The sequence below is a fragment of the Myotis daubentonii genome, chromosome 11, assembly GCF_963259705.1.
Source record: "Myotis daubentonii chromosome 11, mMyoDau2.1, whole genome shotgun sequence".
In the NCBI taxonomy this organism is placed as follows: Eukaryota; Metazoa; Chordata; class Mammalia; order Chiroptera; family Vespertilionidae; genus Myotis; species Myotis daubentonii.
This window is the reverse complement of record NC_081850.1, coordinates 37,151,042-37,172,314: the sequence shown is the minus strand read 5'-3', so window position 1 is coordinate 37,172,314 and position 21,273 is coordinate 37,151,042. Positions and strand designations below refer to the sequence as shown.

At 37.8% G+C, this 21,273-nt stretch overlaps 1 protein-coding gene across 3 annotated transcripts in view; it reads right to left on the bottom strand.

Annotated features, from left to right (window-relative positions):
- LOC132211964 (zinc-regulated GTPase metalloprotein activator 1A) overlaps nucleotides 1–19,378 on the bottom strand; it is a 46,009-nt gene extending 26,631 nt beyond the window's left edge. The window contains exons 1-6 of one of the 3 annotated variants that reach the window (XM_059656827.1): nucleotides 19,118–19,377; nucleotides 14,210–14,296; nucleotides 10,613–10,709; nucleotides 9,439–9,530; nucleotides 1,959–2,018; nucleotides 863–900 (exon numbers count right to left, since the gene is read on the bottom strand). In XM_059656827.1, the coding sequence (XP_059512810.1) occupies nucleotides 863–900; nucleotides 1,959–2,018; nucleotides 9,439–9,530; nucleotides 10,613–10,709; nucleotides 14,210–14,296; nucleotides 19,118–19,271 (528 nt within the window). In that variant the 5' untranslated portion in view covers nucleotides 19,272–19,377. Of the gene's footprint in view, nucleotides 1–862; nucleotides 901–1,958; nucleotides 2,019–9,438; nucleotides 9,531–10,612; nucleotides 10,710–14,209; nucleotides 14,297–19,117 lie in introns of those variants that run through there. The other 2 variants (XM_059656828.1, XM_059656829.1) reach the window with 2 other exon arrangements.
- Between the last annotated feature and the right edge of the window lie 1,895 nt (nucleotides 19,379–21,273).

Sequence of the window (21,273 nt, the reverse complement as noted above, 5' to 3'; positions counted from 1 at the left end):
TTTGATAAGAATGCCATAGATTTCTAGAGCATCATTTTAATAAAGGTTTGGAAGAAAAACAAATTTTTTCAAATTAACATGTTTAGATATATTGTAGGACAGAATACAAAACAGACATAAATTGTTAAACGTTAAATTTAAACTTTTAAAAAATGATTATCCTGGGCACTATCCATAGCCCCAGATTGGAACTGTGCGATGGAGAATAACTTTATTCTCTTCTTTTACTTGGAAGGTTGAGAAACACGATTTTACTTTATGTAACAACCTACTTTTTAAAATCTTGCTAAGTGTGTTTTATAAATTGAGGCCCATTAACGTGCATCTGAGGACCTCGGTAGTATCAAAAACACTCAGAGGAGGATGCCTTTTAATGAAGAGCCAGCTGCTCTTCACTAAACCTATGTATAAATCCTGGCTTCTTGAAAATAGGGTGAAGCAGTATTGTTTTTTAAAGATCAATTACCTACAGCATTGAAGTTTAATAAGAAAAATAAGCTCTCATATGCTTTATCAAGCTCATTTCCTCTATCAATCAGAAAAACTTATCAACAATGGGGTTGAACCCTACTGAGGAGTTATACACACCCAAACTTTATCCTGTAATATCCTTTTTACAAAATATTATACCTCCAACTTTTATCACATCAAGCCAAAGTAATAGAAAATATTTAATTCAAAAGCACAAAACAATAATTTAAAAACACACAAATTTTATCTATTGTTCGGGATACTTAAAAAAAAAAGATTTTGTCAAGGAAATTTTCAAACAGACACAAATGCAGAGAAAATAATATAATCAATGCCCATATACCCAGCTCTTAACAAATAATTAGCAACTCCTAGCAACCTTTCAACTTACTTTTAATCCATATTTTGAGTCCACAACAGTTATGATACCTACAAAGAAATAAATCATTTAATCACCTTTATACTTGAGAATAAAAATTAAAACTAATCTATTTCAGCATATAAATGTGACTCAATAAAGTATATTTTTCTCTTGCCAAGGCTGCAATTTAATTCAATTCCATTAATAAGTGCATGCATTTTCAAATGTGTACTGAGTCTCCAGCACTATTTTAAGGTATTAGACAGAATATAAAATAAATTTTAAGCTTTTTAGCTTATAATCCAAAATATTATGAGACAAATTTTAATTTAATCATATAAAGTAAAATGTGACAAATTACCCAAGACAGGTTATTTCTAGTTTATTTTCACATAATCAAATTTGAGAATCTTAACATTTAAATTATAGTTTAATAAACCCGAGATATCTTAGGATATCTTACCCCTATAATCTCTCACTAAATCTAACTCACACAAATGTTATACATAATATGAGCCTAAATCTCCAAATGATCAGTTAGTTTGACAATCTCTGAATTTATATGCTAGATAACTTTTTCATAGAATTAAAGTAGAATGAATTTGTTGATGCCTAAATAATTCAACCAGCTGTATACCACAAATATTAGAGCCAAATAACAGGGTCCAGCTTCAGTGATTCTTAAATGATTTCACCGCATAGTCTATGAAAGACCTGGTTTAAAAAAAGGTGAAGAGATGTGGGGAAAGGGATAGGACACAACAGAGGAGAGGCAGACAACACATAATAAGACATAAATCAAACAACAGAGGATACAGGAAATCAACCTAGTATTTTGAAAGAAAACTCTTAGTCGAAGTACTAAATTGGGAGTTGAGATTAAGATCTGAAATCCAAAAAAAAAATAAAATAAAATAAAAAATAAACAAAATATCTGACATCTAATTCTACCATTGCCTAGGGCATTAGGATTTGTATGAACAAAGACTTTCTTCATCATCAAACTAAACAAGTTTAAAAAGAGTAAGAATGTAAGGAATTAAAATCACAACACGAAAGAACAAAAATCATCTTAACCATAATATATTTTACTTGAAAACAAAACAAAATTCTTATTTAAACTTACCATCAAGATAAATATCAACCCCTAATTCATCATCAATCCAAAACATAGAAGCTACAGCACCTGAAAATATAAATAGTCATCAAATAAAAATATTTCTCCACACTGAGAAAGACAGTTCTATCTGTAATGTTTTAATTTCCCCCAAGAGAATAAGCAGGCAAACACGTACATGAATTAAATATGGGTTTCCAATCTTCTTATGGGAATTACAGTGATAGAACCTTTTACTATTTATATCCATTTCTTCCCCTCTCCCTTTAATAGTATCTTAAAAAACAATAGGCCAACTTTTATCAAATAATAAACCCAACACCAAGCTTCTACCAATGATATAATAATTTACCAACAGATATTATCAAATAATTTGAGCAATATGGCTGTGTGCATAAGGAACGTATTTGTATTTTGTCTCTCCTGAAAAGAATAATCATACAGTTCAAAAATACTAAATTATTATCTCTAAAGGAAAGCAAAAGAAAACATAGATAATTCCTAAATCACTTGTCAAAAAAAAAGATATTTGTAAGTGCTATAGAAGAAAAAGAACAACAAGAAATCCTTACACTATTTATTTAATACTGATATAAAATTTGGGTTTGAGGAAAAATAATTTCTACATAAGAAATTAAAACTTGTTTTTATCAGAAACTGGTTCAGTACCAATCCACACACCCTGATTAGTTTGCCACAACACAAGAAAAAGAAAACTGACAGCAAAGAAAGTATTTGATCTTTCAAAGCATCACAGGTCCAGTTAGTGACAGGGCTGTCTAAAAGAATGAGTACTGGAGGAAAACAAGGATAACCGAACTTGTTCCAATGTCTAAAACTGTCCACCTACCCTGACGAGATGTGGTCCCCCAAGCATCACTCTGTGTCAACAATGAAATACCTGTCAGCTGTTTACAATGATTACTCATGCAAGATATAGCAAGGGCCCCAAGATCTAATGGTTTCCTGATACCTATTGATTTTTTCCCCCAAAACTTAATAGTTTTCCAATTTGACTGAAATAGGATTTGTGAGTAACAGGGGCTGAATCAATGTCTGTCCCTTTCAGGGAAATTACTTTACCATGACAATTATTTAGCTTAGAACTGGAGAATGTCAGTCTCCTAAATGGGAAACAACTGAATTGCCAATACAAATTTTCTTCACTTACTTGGCTAACAACATGATTTTAATTAATGAGGGGGAAAAAAGTAAGTCTATTGTGAGTATCACTACTCCAAACAATAAATCATAAAAAGTATTAATTTTTCAACTTAGTATAATTCCTAACATTATACATAAATCATCTTCATTTTTAAAAAATTCACTAATTTCTATTCAGATAGCTTATAAGTCCTCGATAGTTAGCATCTCCCTAGTGTTAATTGAACTACAAGAATGTATTAGAGATTTTAATCAAAATCGGATGGGTACTTGTGGTATAATACTTACCACAAGAAAGAACTATATCAAATTTAGATGCAGGAGTTTAGAAGGAGAAGAGGTGAGAGAATGAAGTTAGTCAGTGGTTCTCAAACCAGGGTGATTTTTCTCCCCCAGGGAACATTTGGCAATGTCTGGAGATATTTTTAGTTGTCTTATCTAGGGTACTGCTACTGGCATGTAGTGGGTAGAAACCAGGAATGCTGTTAAACATCCTAAAATGCACAAGACAGTCTCCTACAACAAAGAATTATCTAGCCCAAAATGTCATTTGTGCATAGGTCAAGAAATCCTGATTTAGATTATAGAATCTCCCTTTTCAAAACCTAACAAAATGAAAAATAAGATAAAAATTTAAAAGCCAGATTTTGGCAGCAGCAACCAAATACGCAACCTCCTGCCGTAAGTTTTGAAGAGTGGTGGTTAAAATAAGAAACAGAAAGTTCTATGTGAGTTATGATAGTTCTTAATTCTACTCCCACATCCATAAGAGGTTATAGGGAACTAGTTTACAAAGTCCTAACACTTAACAGAAATAGCTTTCAAAATGACAAGAAAAACTGAATGAGGAATAAGCAATATGGAAAAAGTCAACAAAAATAATTTCAAAGGTAAAAGTTTCCTGTCATCTGCACATTTGTGGGGGAGGGAGTCACTTTCTAGGGCTCAGAGTAAAATGAAGTGAAAGGTCTTAAGCTCAAGGCTGTCCCCACACAAGGTATGCGATATATACTCATGAGTAATTAGAGCAAACCCAGGAGGGGGGTGCACATGGATAAATGGTGATGGACAGAGACTTGACTTGGGAATACCGTGTACAGATGAAGTGTTATAGAATTGTCCATCTGAAACCTGTAAAATTTTATTAACCAGAATCACCCAAATAAATTTAATAAAAAATTGAGTGGATAAACAAATTGTGGTATATTATTCACTAATATATTGGAATTCAGCCATGCAAGGAATAAAAAATTTTTTTAAAAGCATTTGGATTTCCAGAGCTGAGCCTAAAAGTCACATTGTCTATCTGGCACTCTCAGTCTCCCCTTTCCCCCTACTCCGAACAATACCCAGTTTTCAAACTGGAGCTCAGGAGAAAAAAAATACAAATGTAATTAAAATGGGTAGAGTATATTACTGAACTTCAAAAATTACATTTTTCAGGCATTTTGGATGAAAAAGCAAGTCACTTTCAAGGAGGCAGAAAAAAAAACTCAGACTTTTCTACAGCAACATTCATTGCCCCAATATAATAAAATAATGACCAGAAAGTTCTAATGAAAATTTTCCCTAAAAATATTGCCTTTAGCCAAGTAGTCTTTTGAGAATAAAACAGGCAGACATTCTCAAACATTAAAGGAAACAACAAGCATTGAAACTCAAAAAATAGAGCATTCACAAATCCTTCCTCATGAAATAAAAAGAAAATTCTGAACAAGGAGATTCAACCAATCAAAAAATACTGAAATTTTGGAACTACATTTGCTAAGAAGTTCTGAGGAAAAATAATTGTGATCTAAAAATCTTGAACCTAGCCAAGTAATCCTTCAAGTAGAAAAACAAAACACAAGTATTCTCAAGCAATTAAGTATGCAAAAACTCAGGGAATGCAGCACCTATAGCCTGAAAACATAACCTGACCATGAAATTCAGTCAACCAAGAGAATGATCAACTAAGGAATGAGAAGCCACAATACTGGTAATGAGGACTAAAACTGCTTAAACAGAAAACTAAACAAAGTAGAACAGAATGTAAATATGAGAAACCTTGACAACATAGCACAGAATACAGTAAACCTAAACCAGGAGGTGGGAAAAAGTTGAAGGGTATAATTCCCTCATCTTTTATTCCAGAGAGCCAATAAATAATGCTCTCAAAATTGAAATGTGTAGTTTAAAAAACAACTTGTCCAATTTGTTTGTGTTCTTTAAAATCTTTTCCTTTTTACTTAATTCACATGTCTTGTAATCAAGAAGCATTTACCTGACATTCAGCAATTCCTTCACTTCTTTTAAATTCAAGTAAAACTAAATAATCCTACATAATAAAAGGCTAATATGCAAATTGTCCCCTCGACCGGGAGTTTGACCGGGAGTTCGTCCAGGGGGTGGGGGTAGCCCTCCAATTACCTGCAGACCACCCCCCCCCCTGCAAATGGCCCCACTCACCCCAATCGGGGACGGAGCCGGCTGGACTCCATCCGTGCACAAATTCATGCACTGAGCCTCTAGTTATTTCAGAATAGCACAAGGAATGAGATCCTATTTTATAAAATATTTCTGCATATTTAAACAGTTTTCAGAAGTGCATAGAACAGGGCTTCCCAGACTTATGAATTTACTAGAGGCACAGTGCACGAAATTGTGCATGGGTGGGGTCCCTAGGCCTGGCTGCCAATCAGGGCTGATCAGATTTCCCACCTCCCCGCCCCCTCCTTCCTTCGCCACCCATGCGCTGCCACCGTGCAATTCCCCACTTCCCCGGGCCTCCTTCCCTCACCACCCACATCCGTCGCCACCCACCCCCGGTTCCTTGGCCCCGATTGGGCAATCAGGGCCTGCTGGCAGGGGGAGAAACCAGGAGGTTGGCCGGCAAGCCCCACCCCGATCTGGGGGGGGGGGGGCAATCAGGGGTGTGTCCAGCTGGGGGTAGGGGCCCAGGGAGGTTTGGGGGTTCAATCGGGGCCCTGATTGGGACAGTTGGCTGCCACAGTGCATTCTGGTCATTCCAATTTTTCTGGTCGCTTGGCTTTTATAAATATAGATGAGAATCACCTGGAGGCTGCTAGGCCCGCCCTTAGAGATTCGGAATCAGTAGATCTGTGATGGGGTTCAAGAATCTGCTCTTTTTGGCCCTAACTGGTTTGGCTCAGTGGATAGAGCATCAACCTGCAGACTGAAGGGTCCCAGGTTCGATTCTAGTCCAGGGCACATGCCCTGGTTGCAGGCTTGATCCCCAGTAGGGGGTGTGCAGGAGGCAGCCAATCAATGATTCTCTCTCATCACTGATGTTTCTATCTCTCTCTCCCTCCTCCTTCCTCTCTGAAATCAATAAAAATATCTATATATACAGAAAACTCTAATATGCAAATAGACCGAATGGCAGAACAACCAGTCACTATGACGTGTGCTCACCACCAGGGGGCGCGTGTAGAACATGGCAGGCATTGGCAGCAGGCAGCAGAGCATGGAACATGGCGGGCATTGGCCTTAGTGGGATGGTGAAGCAGGTAGACCGGGGCGCCAGACCAAAATGGAGCACCAGTCACTGTCATCAGGGCGAGCCTCTGGTGGTTACTGAAAATTCTTTGCTCCCACGCGCTGCAGTCCTGCCCAGCGCTCGCACCTGCTGCCAGCGCCTGCCCCGCTTGCACCTGTTGTCAGCACTGGAGCCATTGCTCACACTCGTTGCCAGCACCCCACACTGGCCCCAATCGGCACTATCAGCAGGTGGGAGCCCCTCAAGGATTCTCCACCTCCCACTGCTCCTGAGGGGCGATTGGGGCCGGCAGGCACCTCTCGCACCAGCTGCTGCTGACGGCTCCGCTCACACCCGCTGCTGGTGCCAACCCCAATCACTCAGCGCTGGCAGCAGGTGCAAGCAGAGCTGGCACCATCAGTACGTGGGAGGGGCAACAGTGGGAGCGGGGCTGCCAGCAGACAGGGGACCAGGGGCTGCAGCGGGAGGGGCCGGGCAGGGGCGCGGAGGATAGGCTGAAACCTACCCCTGTGCCCACTGCAGCCTCGCGGCCCACAGTTCCTTTCAAGGTGTATGAATTCGTGCACTGGGCCCCTAGTATTAAATAAAAAAAGAATCTGCTCCTTTCACAAACTCCTAACTGAGGCCAATACTATCATTCAACCATAGTGAGTAGCTTGGCAGAGAAATCCTAGGAATGAAATGTAGCTACTTGAATTTCAATGTACTGAAACATAGGATGATTTTATTTTAAACTTCATATTTTCTTAGGTATTCTTTAATTTTTAAAAATAATGAATGTTTAATTTTTACCCAAACAATAAAAATCATTATTCTAAAAAAAAGTTAGAAGAAACATTAACCCATTTATATCTATAATTTGTACAAAAGTTTTATCTGAGATCTTTAACTTTTCTTTCTTCCTCTGAAAAGCCGAACGATGTTTTATTAAACTCACCTACTCTCAAAGGAAAGTTACAAGAGGCCCTAGCTGGTTTGGTTCAGTGGATAGAGCATCAGCCTATGGACTGAAGGTCCTGGGTTCAATTCCAGTCAAGGGCACATGCCCATGTTACGGGTTCAATCCCCAGTAGGGGGCATGCAGGAGGCAGCCAATCAATGATTCTCTCTCATCATTGATGTTTCTGTCTCTGGCTCCCTTCCTCTTCCTCTCTGAAATCAATAAAAATATTTTTTTTAAAAACATGTTTTTAAAAGTATATTTTAAAAATAAAAGAATGTCATATAGACCTCGTTTTCAAAAAAAAAAAGTTACAAGTTTTTCCAGTGTTACAATGAAAGATACTGATATTTGCTATTTTAAAAAGAGGCATATATTTTTCTATCTTTCTAGATTTAAGTAAATTTAATATTTAACACTAATGTAATAATTCAAGTTGTATAATTGGTCAAACCTATTGGAAATGTATGAAATGTATAAATAAGCCAGGCCTTCCATAAGGACCAAAACAGCCCATTCAATACTAGTTTGAAAACATGAGGGCAATGTTATTATGTAATACTTCTAAATATAATACCATTTATTACATTTGAACCTTCAGTATACTACAATATTTCTTTTAAATAATTATGGCCCTTTTAATAAATTATCCCAAAACCTTACTTTAATATAGTTTTATGGTCCAATGCCATAGATCCAGATCAAAAAGAAATAATGGTATAGATCAGACTTTCAAAACAAAATGGTATGAGTTGGACTTGGAAAAGGTTCTGCAAACTAGGAATAAAAATGTTACCTAAAAGTTATTTGGAAACTCTGGCCGGCGTGGCTCAGTTGATTGGAGCATCATCTTATACACTGAAAGATTGCCGGTTAGATTCCCAGGCAGGGCACATACCTAGGTTGCTGGTTCGATCCTAGGTCAGGTGCGTATGGGAGGCAACAAATCAATATTTTTCTCTCACACTGATATTTCTCTCTCTCTAAAAAAATAAAACATATATTTTTAAAAAGGTATTTGGGTAAGAAGGAAATAAACCCATTGACAGAAACAGGTAGACTTTGTGTAGCTTTCAATAGGGAAGTTTATATATAATTCCATTCAAAGGTAAAACTTTCATGAATAACCAATCTATACCAGGAGAAAGGCTTGGTTTAACTCTACACCTTATAATAGTATTAGAGGCCCGATGCATGAAATTCGTGTAAGAGTAGGCCTTCCTTCCCCCGCTGCCAGCACTGGCTTCCCTCTGGCAACCAGGACACAGGCTGGCTTCCCTCTGGCTGCCTGCCGGCACCCAAGACCCAAGCTTCCCTCTGGCCCTGGCTTCGTCTGGAAGGACGTCTGGAATGATGTTCAGTCTAACTAGCATACTTTTATTATTATGGATTTACCCCCAAAATTATTTTAAGTTTAGTAGCAGAAAAACAAAATGCTAACAATAATTTACAGGAATAAGTATTGTAAAAATTAGAATCCAAAAGCTCTTGAGTAGCTATAAATGACCCTCTAAGAACACTGGATTGGAAATAATCAGAAGTACTAGTAAGATCTTGGGAGGGTATAACTAATCAAATATAAACTTAAAAGTAAAATGATTCAATTTTTCCTAAATTTCCATATTTTTAACAATTTTTGTTTCTACTAAAAACCCTGAAACAATCAATAAAACTTCAAATTCTATTTTCAGATTAAAAATACTAAGTACTTTGATTGTGATTCTTCTTCTAAAGAACATGACAACACATATTTTTCCTCTCTTAACCAAAGAAATGTTTTTAAATCTAGAATAAAGCTTTAAAACTCATTTTAGAGATTTCTCTAGTATATTTATTTTAAAATATTTAAGAACTATATTATAGTTATTAATAATACTGTTTCTTACCAGGATCTGCTAATCCCGTGGTCTCTAACAGTATGTAATCAAATTTCCCCTTCTTCTGCATCAAATTCTCAATAGCTCTAAGACCATTGTCCCTGGAGAATACCAAAATATACTATTAGGTATTGGCCTAAATATTTTAAAGCAATCGTTACAAAAATTAAAAATATATTCAGCAATCTGAGACAAAAATATATTTAGGCATGTGAAAATTTAAGCACTCCCAAACTTCTAACAAAATGTCCATCCAATATTTACCAGTGAAGGGAAAAAAGAGATGCATATACACTGATAAATAAAAAAAAAAATCAAATACATGATAAGTTAATACTTAATTTTACTAAAATTAAAAGCAGAGGAAATGTTTGCTATACCTGACTATAAAATAAGTCAGAATCTATTATTATTATATCTTTTGAAAAAAGTCAACATCCAAAATAATAAAATATATGAATTACAGTAGTTTAATATAACAGCTAAAAATACCATTTATCTCTGTTTTAAAGTACCAGGTTTTTTTCCTTATAACATAAAAAGTACAAGAAAATAATAGATGCATTTTGGTTGTTTAAGAAAACCTATTATGACTTTAGCCTTGTTAATACATTTGACACAAAGTCAAACACTTAAGATAGTAAATGATGTAGAAGAAATTTAATTCACTAGAATATACAAAACTCACAGTGCAGTTGTTAATTTTCCTAATTCACTCAACAAATACTTGAGTTACTGCTATGTGTCCTTTTCTAAGATCTGTTGGTATATTAGTGAATAAAATAGATAGCTCTTGGAAAAAACTATAACTGGTGGAAAATAATGTGAGGATTTTCTCTTTTTTGAATAGTCATTTTTGTTTTTAGAGGATGCAGTCTTGGAACAAAGACCAATGACTTATTAAACTCAGGCCATTTTTCACAGATAAAATGAGACTTTCATGCACCACAGAGATTAAATAAACCCTGACATCAAAAAAACCTCAATAAAAGGACCAAAGTATTAGAGCATGTAGAAAAAGAAATAAGATAGCAAGAAACTATTTAAGTCTATTTTCTATTTGAAAATACAATGAAGCAGACTGTGTAAATTCAGTACAATTACACAAGAAAATCAAAGCTGGAAATATAATCAGTTAACATTTATAGTAAACCAACAAGCACACTGTAAACACATTCCTCACTTTACTGAACAGCACAGGCAACCATTTCTAAGTTCCAGCCATTCTTCGTAGAGCTCTCCACCTTGGCTTACAGCTAAGGATTTCTCCACTGCACTTCCTGAAATAATTAATAAAAAGTACTCTTTAGATTATGTTCACTAGCAAACCCAAAAAAATACCTATATATATAAAAGGCTAAGTGACCGACTGTCCGACTGACTAGCTGGTACATATGATGCACACTGGCAATCAACACTAATAAAAGAGAAAAATGGTAATTGGCGTACGAGCTACCCTTTTCATTGGCTAATCAGGGCTATATGCAAATTAACTGCCAACTAAGATTGGCAGTTAACTGCCAACAAGATGGCAGTTAATTTGCATATGTAGGCACAATGCAGGGAGGCGAAAGGGAAAGCAGGAAGAAGCCCCCTGCCACTGACAGTGATCGGAAACCCAGGGGGGAGCTAAGAGCTGGGGGGCAGGGCAAAGGCGGCCCTGGGGCCACCTTTGCCCTGGCCCCCAGCCACGATCGGAGAATCAGGTGCCTTTTCCGCCCTGGCCAGTGATAGCAGGAAGTAGGGGTGGAGCCAGCGATGGGAGCTGGGCATGGTCGAAGCTGGCAGTCCCAGGAGCTAGGGGCCCCTTGCCTGGGCCTAAAGCGAAGCCCACGATCGTGGGGCCGCTGCAGCTGCAGGTCCCCGCTGCCCGGGCCGGACGCCTAGGCCAGAGGCATCCTGCAGGGGCAGGGGCGGAGCCCGCGCGATCGTGGCACCCCCCCCCCCCGCCCCGCTGCCACTGCAGGTCCCCGCTGCCCGGGCCGGACGCCTAGGCCAGAGGCGTCAGGCCTGGGCAAGGGGCCGATCCTGCGATTGGAGGGTGATGGGGGTCAACGCCTGAGGGCTCCCAGTATGTGAGAGGGGGCAGGCTGGGCTGAGGGACACTCCCCCACACATACACCCAGTGCACGAATTTCGTGCACCAGGCCCCTAGTCCTATATAATAAGAAGCTAATATGCAAACTGACTGAATGGCAGAATGACTGGTCGCTATGATGTGCACTGACCACCAGGGGGGCAGACACTCAATGCAGGAGCTGCCCCCTGGTGGTCAGTGTGCTCCCACAGGGGGAGCTATGCTCAGCCAGAAGCCGGGCTCACAGTTGGCGAGCACAGCGGCATTGGCGGGAGCTTCTCCTGCCTCCACAGCGGCGCTAAGGATGTCCGCCTGTTGGCTTAGGCCCGCTCCCCCTGGGGAGCGGGCCTAAGCCATCAGTCAGACATTCCCTGAGGGTTTCCGGACTGCGAGAGGGTACAAGCTGGGCTGAAGGACTCCCTGAGTGCACGAATTTTCGTGCACTGGGCCTCTAGTCGACTCGTGCAGTGCGATAAATAAAAAGCTCTCGCTGGCAGCAATCTAGACAGAATAGGAATATTCCTACCTGAACCCATTTTGGGACATGGTCAGTTATATGTTACTTTCGCGTGAGTTTGAAGAGCATGTGATGTTAAAGTTAAAGTTGTAAATACTTCATCACAAGGGAAATTAGTCAGGTACTCTGAAAGTGTTTTTACCCTTAATGTGGTATACAGGAAGATATTAGAATAAGTTTAATCAATTTATTAGTCACTGCTTTTATCAATATTGTTTTTATATCATGTTTTTGTTGTTTTTATATATCTTTGTTATTATATCATGTTGCTATTTATTAAACAATTTATACATTATTTTCATATACATTTTACTAATTTTCTTTCATCTCTGACACTTCTATTATAGAGAAAGGGTGAATAGTGATATTAAAATATTTCTTCTAATTAATTTCCTTTAAATATGCACAAATCTGTGCACCAGGCCACTAGTATGTGTGTATGTATATATAGTTGATACTCAATAATGAAGAATTCAAAGCAAAAAATACATTTTGTAACTTTTATTCTATTCTATTCATGCAGCCTCATCTTTTTTTTTGTTTTGTTTTATTGCTTAAAGTATTACAAAGAGTATTATATATGTCTCCTTTTTTTTTCTCCCCTTCAGTCTCCTTATCTTAATCTATACTAACTCCAGCTTATTTTAGCTTTCATTTCTTACAAAGGATTTAAGTCCCTAAGGAGACAAGTCCAAAATTAATGAATCATACCATGGCACTCTTTCTTGTTTGTGGTCAACTTTCTAGATAGTGTGTTTTAAATATTAGTTTTCATATGCCCTTCAACCTCTTAAGGTCTTTATCTATATTTTTCTATTCATTCTTCCTCTAAATTGTTTTTGTTTCTATTAGACAGTCTACTCAGTATTCCCAATGTGAGTAAAAACCTTGGTTCATTTGAGGAAGTTTGCTTAACCAGGGAATCAATGTGCTCACTTAAATATTAAATTTAGTTTCCTAGCAATGCTTACTTGAGAAAAAATATATTTGAGATTTTTATACACATAAGAGTCATATAAGAATGCTTTTTAAAAGTCTTATTTTTCCCCAATAAAGAAATATACCAAAGCCAGGAAAGAGTTATAAATATCCAGTAACACAAACAGCCAAAAAAATTTTTTTCATTCATATATTTTTTGTTTATATTTCAGTTAGGAGCTGATAAAGAGCTTTGAAAGGGGTTGCCACAGAATTCAGGGTGTAGAGAACATCAATAAAATGTGAAGGAAAGTATTATGAATGCTGTAAAGAACAAATTGTGAAAATGACCCAGAAAGAATGAAGTAGTAAGAAATAATGTTATCAATATTCAAAAGATCAGTTAATAAGAAGCCAGAATATAAGACAGTGATTAAAAATCTTGGAATTTTAATTTTGTCTGACAGGACTTTTCTCTTTAGTTTACTGGAACCAGAAGCCACAGATAACCGACAGGCCTCCCATCCTGTTCATAAAAACTAGCTCTTTTACTAATTTACAACAGAAAAAAAAAAAATAGTATGCCTTATGAAATATCCCACAGAAGTTACATTTTTTGGCTTAAACTGAGCCTTTATTAAAATTCACACTTAAGAAGAAAAACATATAAAATAAAGAACTGTGTTTTATACTGCTGTATAGATATTTTTAAAACTACAGTTCAACATTAAAGACAAAAAATAGAATGTTTAACGCATGTATTTTCACTGATAATTGAAGTTTTTTGAAGATGAAGACCATATGTTCAACATATTTTTTAAATCTTCAGTTTTAATTGCTTTGCAGATAAACATTCAACTAGGAAACCTTATAATAAATGAAGCATTTCTAAATTTTTCAAAAGTTGATAGTAAACAATATAATCAATACAAAAGTACCTTTCTAGTTCCTGAAAGAACTTTCATATCATATATCATAGATTTTTACTTCTGGAGTAATTTATTTCATGTAAAAATTTAATTCCATTGATATGAATGTAAAAGTTATACAAAATAAAATTTTATAGAAACTATCTAATTTCAGTATTCAAAATCTGTCCAAAATAAAACCTGACAGAAATTAATCTCATTCCTCCAAAACTATCCACTTCAATGTATTCACATTATAATGCGTTGCATTTTCATTTTTAAATATGGAATATCAAGTCACAAGTGGAATGAACTATCTTATAAATTCTTGCAGCATAGCATTTGTTGAACTTGACTTACCTTCCCCAAATTCGTTTAAAATAACTGCAACTCTTTTACTGTGTTGCTCTGTCAAAATATAGTTCAGAAGTGTTGTCTTCCCAGCACCTATAAAATACATTTTATAGATCTTATAAAATAACAAAATTTAAAGATACAAAAAGATAGAGTCACAATGGTTTTAAAAATATTATTTAATCAAATTTATTCCAGAGGAAGATTAAAGTACCCTGTGAAAAGTATTAAAATGTTTTGTTGACATAACATTTTATAAATACTGCTGTAAGTTGGATCACACAGCTTTCTTCAATCTCATTATGACAAAAATAATGCCTTCTACATAATTTATAATACAATTAATACAAGAGCTTTAAAATTTTCTATTAAATAAAAAAATATTGAAGTAATGGCTTCCAAAGAATAAAGTACTCATGTAGTTTATACATTACTTAAATCCTTTTGCATGATGATAATGTTTCTTAGCCAAGAATATATGATTTTATTCCCTAAAACTTACATATATACACCTTTTATTTCAACATCCATCATTAACCAGACACCAATTCAAACTGACTATATGTCTAATTTTAGTATGCTTAAAGCAACCTATAAAAGTGATTTTATATATATGCATCACACACACAAAATAAAGACTGGATGTAGAAAATAACAAAAGACAGAATATTCAGTCTTTAGAAAGATAAACTCATAAAGCTACACTAACTTTATCCAGTAGGTGGCATATTAAACCTAATATATTCAGCTGAAGTAGAAGAAAAACATTTGTCTCGTGAGCCATAGACAGCAAAGTTCATAGAGAGGAAAAAAAAAATCCCAACTGCACAGTACTGTATTTTAATTGTATAAATATATCATTTATTTATCTATTTTTCTGTTGGTGGGCATTCAGTTGTTTCCAGTGTTTTGTTATTACAAGCACTTGTACATATCTTCTGAAGTGGATTTACAAGAGTTCTAGGAATTTACTGAGTATTAGGGTATTAATATCTTCAACATTTCTAGGTCGTATTCCTTTAAGAACTGTTGAGGGATGGAAGGCTTGTGTTTAGAGTGCTCTATGTAGGAAGCTCAGTGTCACTGAAGTGTGAAGTATAGAATGGATCAATGATTCTCTCTCATCACTGCTGTTTCTCTCTCTCTCCTCCTCTCCCTTCCTCTCTGAAATCAATAAAAATATATTAAAAAGAAGAATATACAAGGGTTGAAGTTCCTGGTACCATTTAGAAGGTACCTTGAGGAGGCAGGGACATGAGGAAATTCTTAAAGCCAGTCCAAGTGTAAGAAAGAGGCCCTGGACATGAGTGCTGCACTAGGTAGTGGCAGTGAAAATGGAAAGGAAGGGGAGGTTGTAAGAGATCTTATAAAATTACTACGGCTTAATAATTAACTATATTATGAAGCAAAAGACTATAACATGTAGTTCATTCAAAAGCTACTATGGACCAGATTTTATGCTGGACCCTGGTGAAAAAAAGCACAAGACAGAGATAAACTGCCTCTACCTTCATGCCACTTAAAGGCATTGACTGGGATAAGAAGGGCAATTTAGATCAATAAAGAGGCAAGTATGTCACAGGATGCTACATTTAATAGATGTATAAGATGTTATGGAGCACCTAAGACAGTGACGGCGAACCTATGACGCGTGTGTCAGAGGTGACACGTGAACTCATTTTTTTGGTTGATTTTTCTTTGTTAAACGGCATTTAAATATATAAAATAAATATCAAAAATATGTCTTTGTTTTACTATGGTTGCAAATATCAAAAAATTTCTATATGTGACACGGCACCAGAGTTAAGTTAGGGTTTTTCAAAATGCTGACACACGGAGCTCAAAAGGTTCGCCATCACTGACCCAAGAGGACATCTAGCCAGAAGAATAAGAGTAAGAAGAATATACAAGGGCCTAACTGGTGTGGCTCAGTGGTTGAGCATTGACCTATGAACCTGGAGGTCACCGTTCGATTCCTGGTCAGGGCACATGCCCAGTTGCAGGCTCGATTCCCAGTGTGGAGCAGGCAGGAGGCAGCTGATCAATGATTCTCTCTCATCATTGCTGTTTCTCTCTTTCTCCCCCTCTCCCTTCCTCTCTGAAATCAATAAAAATATATTAAAAAGAAAAAAAGAAGAATATACAAGGGTTGAAGTTCCTGGTACCATTTAGATGTAGGTCAATGTTGGGTCACAGTTTTGCAGGCTGGAGAGCTTGTCAAGAGCCAGACCATACAGGACCTTGTAATTCACGTTAAGGAATTTGAACTGTAACCCAAATGGAAACCACAGAAGGGTGTGACACAATCAGATTGACGTTAATAAAGACCATTAAGGCTAAAATACATGGAATATATTAAAAGGGCATCAGGACTCAAGACTAGTTAGGAAGCTTTTAGGCATTTGGGATCACAGGAGCAGGAGGATTTGAGGTGGATGATAACATGAAGTCTTGGATCTGGGTGTGAAGCTCAAAGAATGGACAGAGGAGGGGAAATTTTTAAAGGAGAAACCAGAGAAGTAGGTGGAAATATTGGAAAACTATGCCCTAGATTCAACAACAGGTTGCTGGCATGAGCCTCACTCCTAAGTTTCAGACCATCATCTCCAGTGCTCTGCTGACCTAGCAGTATGCAAAATGAAGGCCAGAGGGGCAAGTCGAACTGTATTGTTTCGGACAAGGAATTTGTTCCATTTCACAGAAGAGCAATCTCTGAATAACAGTGGAAAAATACCAAAAATAAACTCCATTATAAAATTAGTCCTGAATAAAAACAGAACTAAACTTATAGTCAAAACCAAAAAAAGAAACACCAGTGATTTAATTCTTATTTTTATATAAAAGGTCCTCAGGTGCACCAAGTTTGTGCTTGTCTCTAGTAGCATCTGGTAATGGTATTATTTCCCCAAATCATTTCACTTTTTTTTACATTTCCCCACACTTTTCATAGGGTCATGTATTTATTCTAGCCCTTCTATTTAACTGTAAGGCTTTCAAATAATACTTCTCAAACTTTTCCAATTAAGTACCTCTAGTGTAATAAACTGTCCTTCAGGGAACTGTAGCATGTTTACAAACCTATGAATTCAAGTGTCCCAGTGCATTCTTGAACGACCTCAGTTTAAAGCAGTGGTGCTCAACCTTCCTAATGCCGCGACCCTTTAATACAGTTCCTCATGTTGTGGTGACCCCCAACCATAAATGTATTTTCGTTGCTACTTCATAACTGTAATGTTGCTACTGTTATGAATCGTAATGCAAATATCTGATATGCAGGGTGTATTTTCATTGTTACAAATGGAACATAATTAAAGCATAGTGATTAATCACAAAAACAATATGTAATTATATATGTGTTTTCCGATGGTCTTAGGCGACCCCTGTGAAAGGGTCGTTCGACCCCCAAAGGGGTCGCGACCCACAGGCTGAGAACCGCTGGTTTAAAGAAATACAGTCTGCTTCCGGTCAAGATAACAGCGTCGGTAAATGTGGCACTCACATCCTCCCACAGCCACATGGAAGTTACCACTACACTACACAACAACCAGCAGTCAGCGCCTCCTGAAACGGCGCTGAATGGAAGTCCTAAAACTTCCCCAATATGGTGAAGGAAACAGACACACAAGTTCAGGAAGCCCAGAGAGTCCCAAACAAGAGGCAAGGCCCACACCAAGGCACATCACAATTAAAAGGCAAAACGTTAAAGACAAAGAGAGGCTCTTAAGAGCAACAAGAAACAAGCGGTTACCTACAAAGGAGGCCCCACACGACTGCTGATTTCTCATCAGAAACTCTGCAGGCCAGAAGGGATCGACAAGAAATATTTAAAGTGCCGAAAAGCAAGAACCTCTAACAAAGATTACTCTACCGAGCAAAGCTATCGTTCAGAATCAAGGGACATACAATGAGCTTCCCGATCAAGAAAAAAGCCAAAGAAGTACATCACTGCCAACCCAATGTTACATGAAATGTTAAAGGGTCTTTTTTAAGAAGAAGGAAAAAAACAAACAATCTGAACAATAAAATGGCAATACATACATAATACCTATCAACAACTGAACCTAAAAAACAAACAAAACTAACGAACAAACAGGACAAAAACAGCCTCATAGATAGAGATGGGTGCTGGGAGGATGGGTGGAAAGGGTGAAGGGAGTTAGAAGTAGAGATCGGTGGTTACAGAACAGTCATGGGGATGTAACAGGGGCTACAGTCAGCCATATCCTGATAACCGGGTATGGTGTCAGCTGGGAGGACCACTTAGTAAGGTCTCCAATGTCTAATCACTGGGGTGCACACCTGAAACATAATACTGTGTGTCAGCTGTTAATTGAAAAATAAAAATAAACGATTAAAAAGCGCAAAAAAAAAAGTCTTGGAGGGCAGAGCTTTTATTCTTACTCTTTCTCCTACAGTGCATTGAAAACAGATCTCACACAAAGGAAAAAATAAATGTTTGAGAGAGGTGGTCTGTCCAGGAATGGCGGGAATGGCTGAGGGGAAGGGGAACTGACTAGGCCCGCCCCTAGTGTGGAGCATTTTACCGGCAGGACATCCTTTCATGGCAATAGACTTACAAGGTACGTCTTTCCGCCCCCAGTTTGCAGAGAAACTCGACAGGTGACCGGTATGGTTTGCATTTTCAAATGAGGTAGATAAGCTTCAGAAAGGTAACTGTTAAAGGTCACGGGCGTGGTTTGGGGGCGGGTCCGGGCTTCAGACTGCAAAACCAGAACTAGTTTCAAAATGCGAGGTTACTGTTGACTCTCACGCGGTAAGTGTGAATCGGGGAGCCAGAGGCCCAGCCCGTACCTCCAGAGGCATCTGCTGCTGGCCGGTGGCCGGAATGCCTAAAATCTGTGAGCCCCCCGAGTCCCAAGATACACGGGTTCTCTGACTGGGATGGTTAGTTACCTAAATACCCGGTGATAATTGTGACTGGGATCTTAGCGCCGGGGCCAGACTTTTCCTCCTGCTCGCTTTGCTTCGCCTCAATGGGGACCAATTCCGGACAGTCCTCCTCCGCCAGCTCCTCGTCCTCGTCCACAGCGCCGAAGGCCTGTGACATCTCGGCCGGCCGACAGCACGCACCCCTCTCCCTCAGCTCTGGGAGCCGGGAGCAACCCGGCGAACGGCGACTGCTCACGCCGGGCACGCCACGCCAGGCGCGGTGTTGACGTCATCGCACCGCGACGCCAGGCTCCTCCGAGTCCCGCCCCTTTTACCTGGGCTCGAGCTGAGGACCGCCCAGCGCCTTAGACACGCCCCCAGGGTGTTCCCGGAAGCTGAGCGCGGCGGGCAGGGCTGTCAGGTTCGCCTGCGCTTCAATAGCTAATGGCTGACGGGGGCTGAGGCCAGGCTGGTCGGAACCGGGAGTGGGTAGCCTGACCTAAACAGCTCCCACAGGGACTTTACCAACTTGACGTTAAATGATTTTCTTAGTACAATTAAAAAAATTTTTTGATTCATAAGGAAAAGAATGGAAGGTTATAACAATACAATGTTAATTATAATATTTATATCTGACGAAATACCAGTGAAACCTTTTCCTTTATTATAATTACATATATTCTATGTATATCCAAATTTTTACAACGTACACAAATTACTTTCATTTGTTGTTCTTTGTCACTATTTGTTTGAATCTTAGGTAACCTGAGTTCATTCTCTATATTCTTTGGTTCATGACACTCATCATTAATCCATGGATAGCCCTCCTTTGCATTGATATATACAGCATGTCTCCCAAAAATGTATTCACATTTTAACAGCTGATAGCTCAATTTTGAGAATGAAATGTATTTTAATAAACACGGCCTGTATAATTATTTAAAGTGTGTGTGTACATTTTTGGGGACAACCTATATTTATAATGAACTCCTTTGCCCTCACCCCTAACCCAAGAACATTACCAATAAGTTACACTGACCTATATGCCCCTCTCCTATTCCAACCCTTGGCCTCTCCCTTAAGGTAGTAAACACAATCATGAATTGATTATGGGTGATTCATTATTCCCTCTTTTCTTTTTAGTTTTATCATGTATGTCAAATATATTTAGTTTTATCACATGTATTTATCATATGTATTTCATTTTATAATATATATTTAAAACATGTATTTTGTGTTAAGACAAAATTAACATATTTTCTAAGTATATATATATATATATATATATATATATATATATATATGTTGTTTAATTCTGTCTTTGCACTTTGTAAAACGAGTGTCATACAAAATATAAACTCCTGGGGTTAGCTATATTTTTCAACTTCAACATCATATTATATTCTATAATATTATGTAACTATACAGCAATTTATTTTTATTTTTTGTTAACTTTGTAAGGTCTGTTAAATGGGTGGGTGGAAAGGAAAGTGATAAGCAGCTACAAATTCAAAAGAAAAAGTCTCGGTTATTAAAGTCATTCCAGGCATGGCAGAGGGACGTGGGGTTGGCTCTAAGAGTACTGCTGTCAAGACACAGCTGGTTGAAGTGGACCCCAAGCTTTCCCTGTGACCTCTTGTGCAGAGTGAACAATTTATCCATTTCCTGTCAACTGTTTCCAGGTTTTGCTCCATGAACAGCATTTAGTGATCCTGCAGCACTGTGTGACTCCATGAACAGAAGCTGTTACAGCCCTGACCACCTTCTCTTAGATATTTCTCACGCACATTCTTGCAGATTCCCTTTCATGGCTCCAGCTGAATGTCCTATTAACATCTCTTCTCTCTCAACAAGAGGAACCCGTGCCCCAAAAGGCTGGCTCAGTCAAGGTGACAGGCAAATATTGCTGTAACAGTATATAGCCTCAGGCAGAGCAAAAAGTTTTACCCAGTGGTCACACATTAAAGGCACCCCAATTGTCCAACCCACAATGAATGGATAAACAAAATGTGATACATACATACAATGGAAAATCATCTCACAATAAACATTCATAAAGTACTAATATCTGCTACAAGGTGAGTAAAACTCAAAAGCATTATGTTGAGTGAAAGAAAGCATTTACACACCACCTATTGTATGATTCCATTTATATGAAATGTCCAGAATAGGCAAATCTA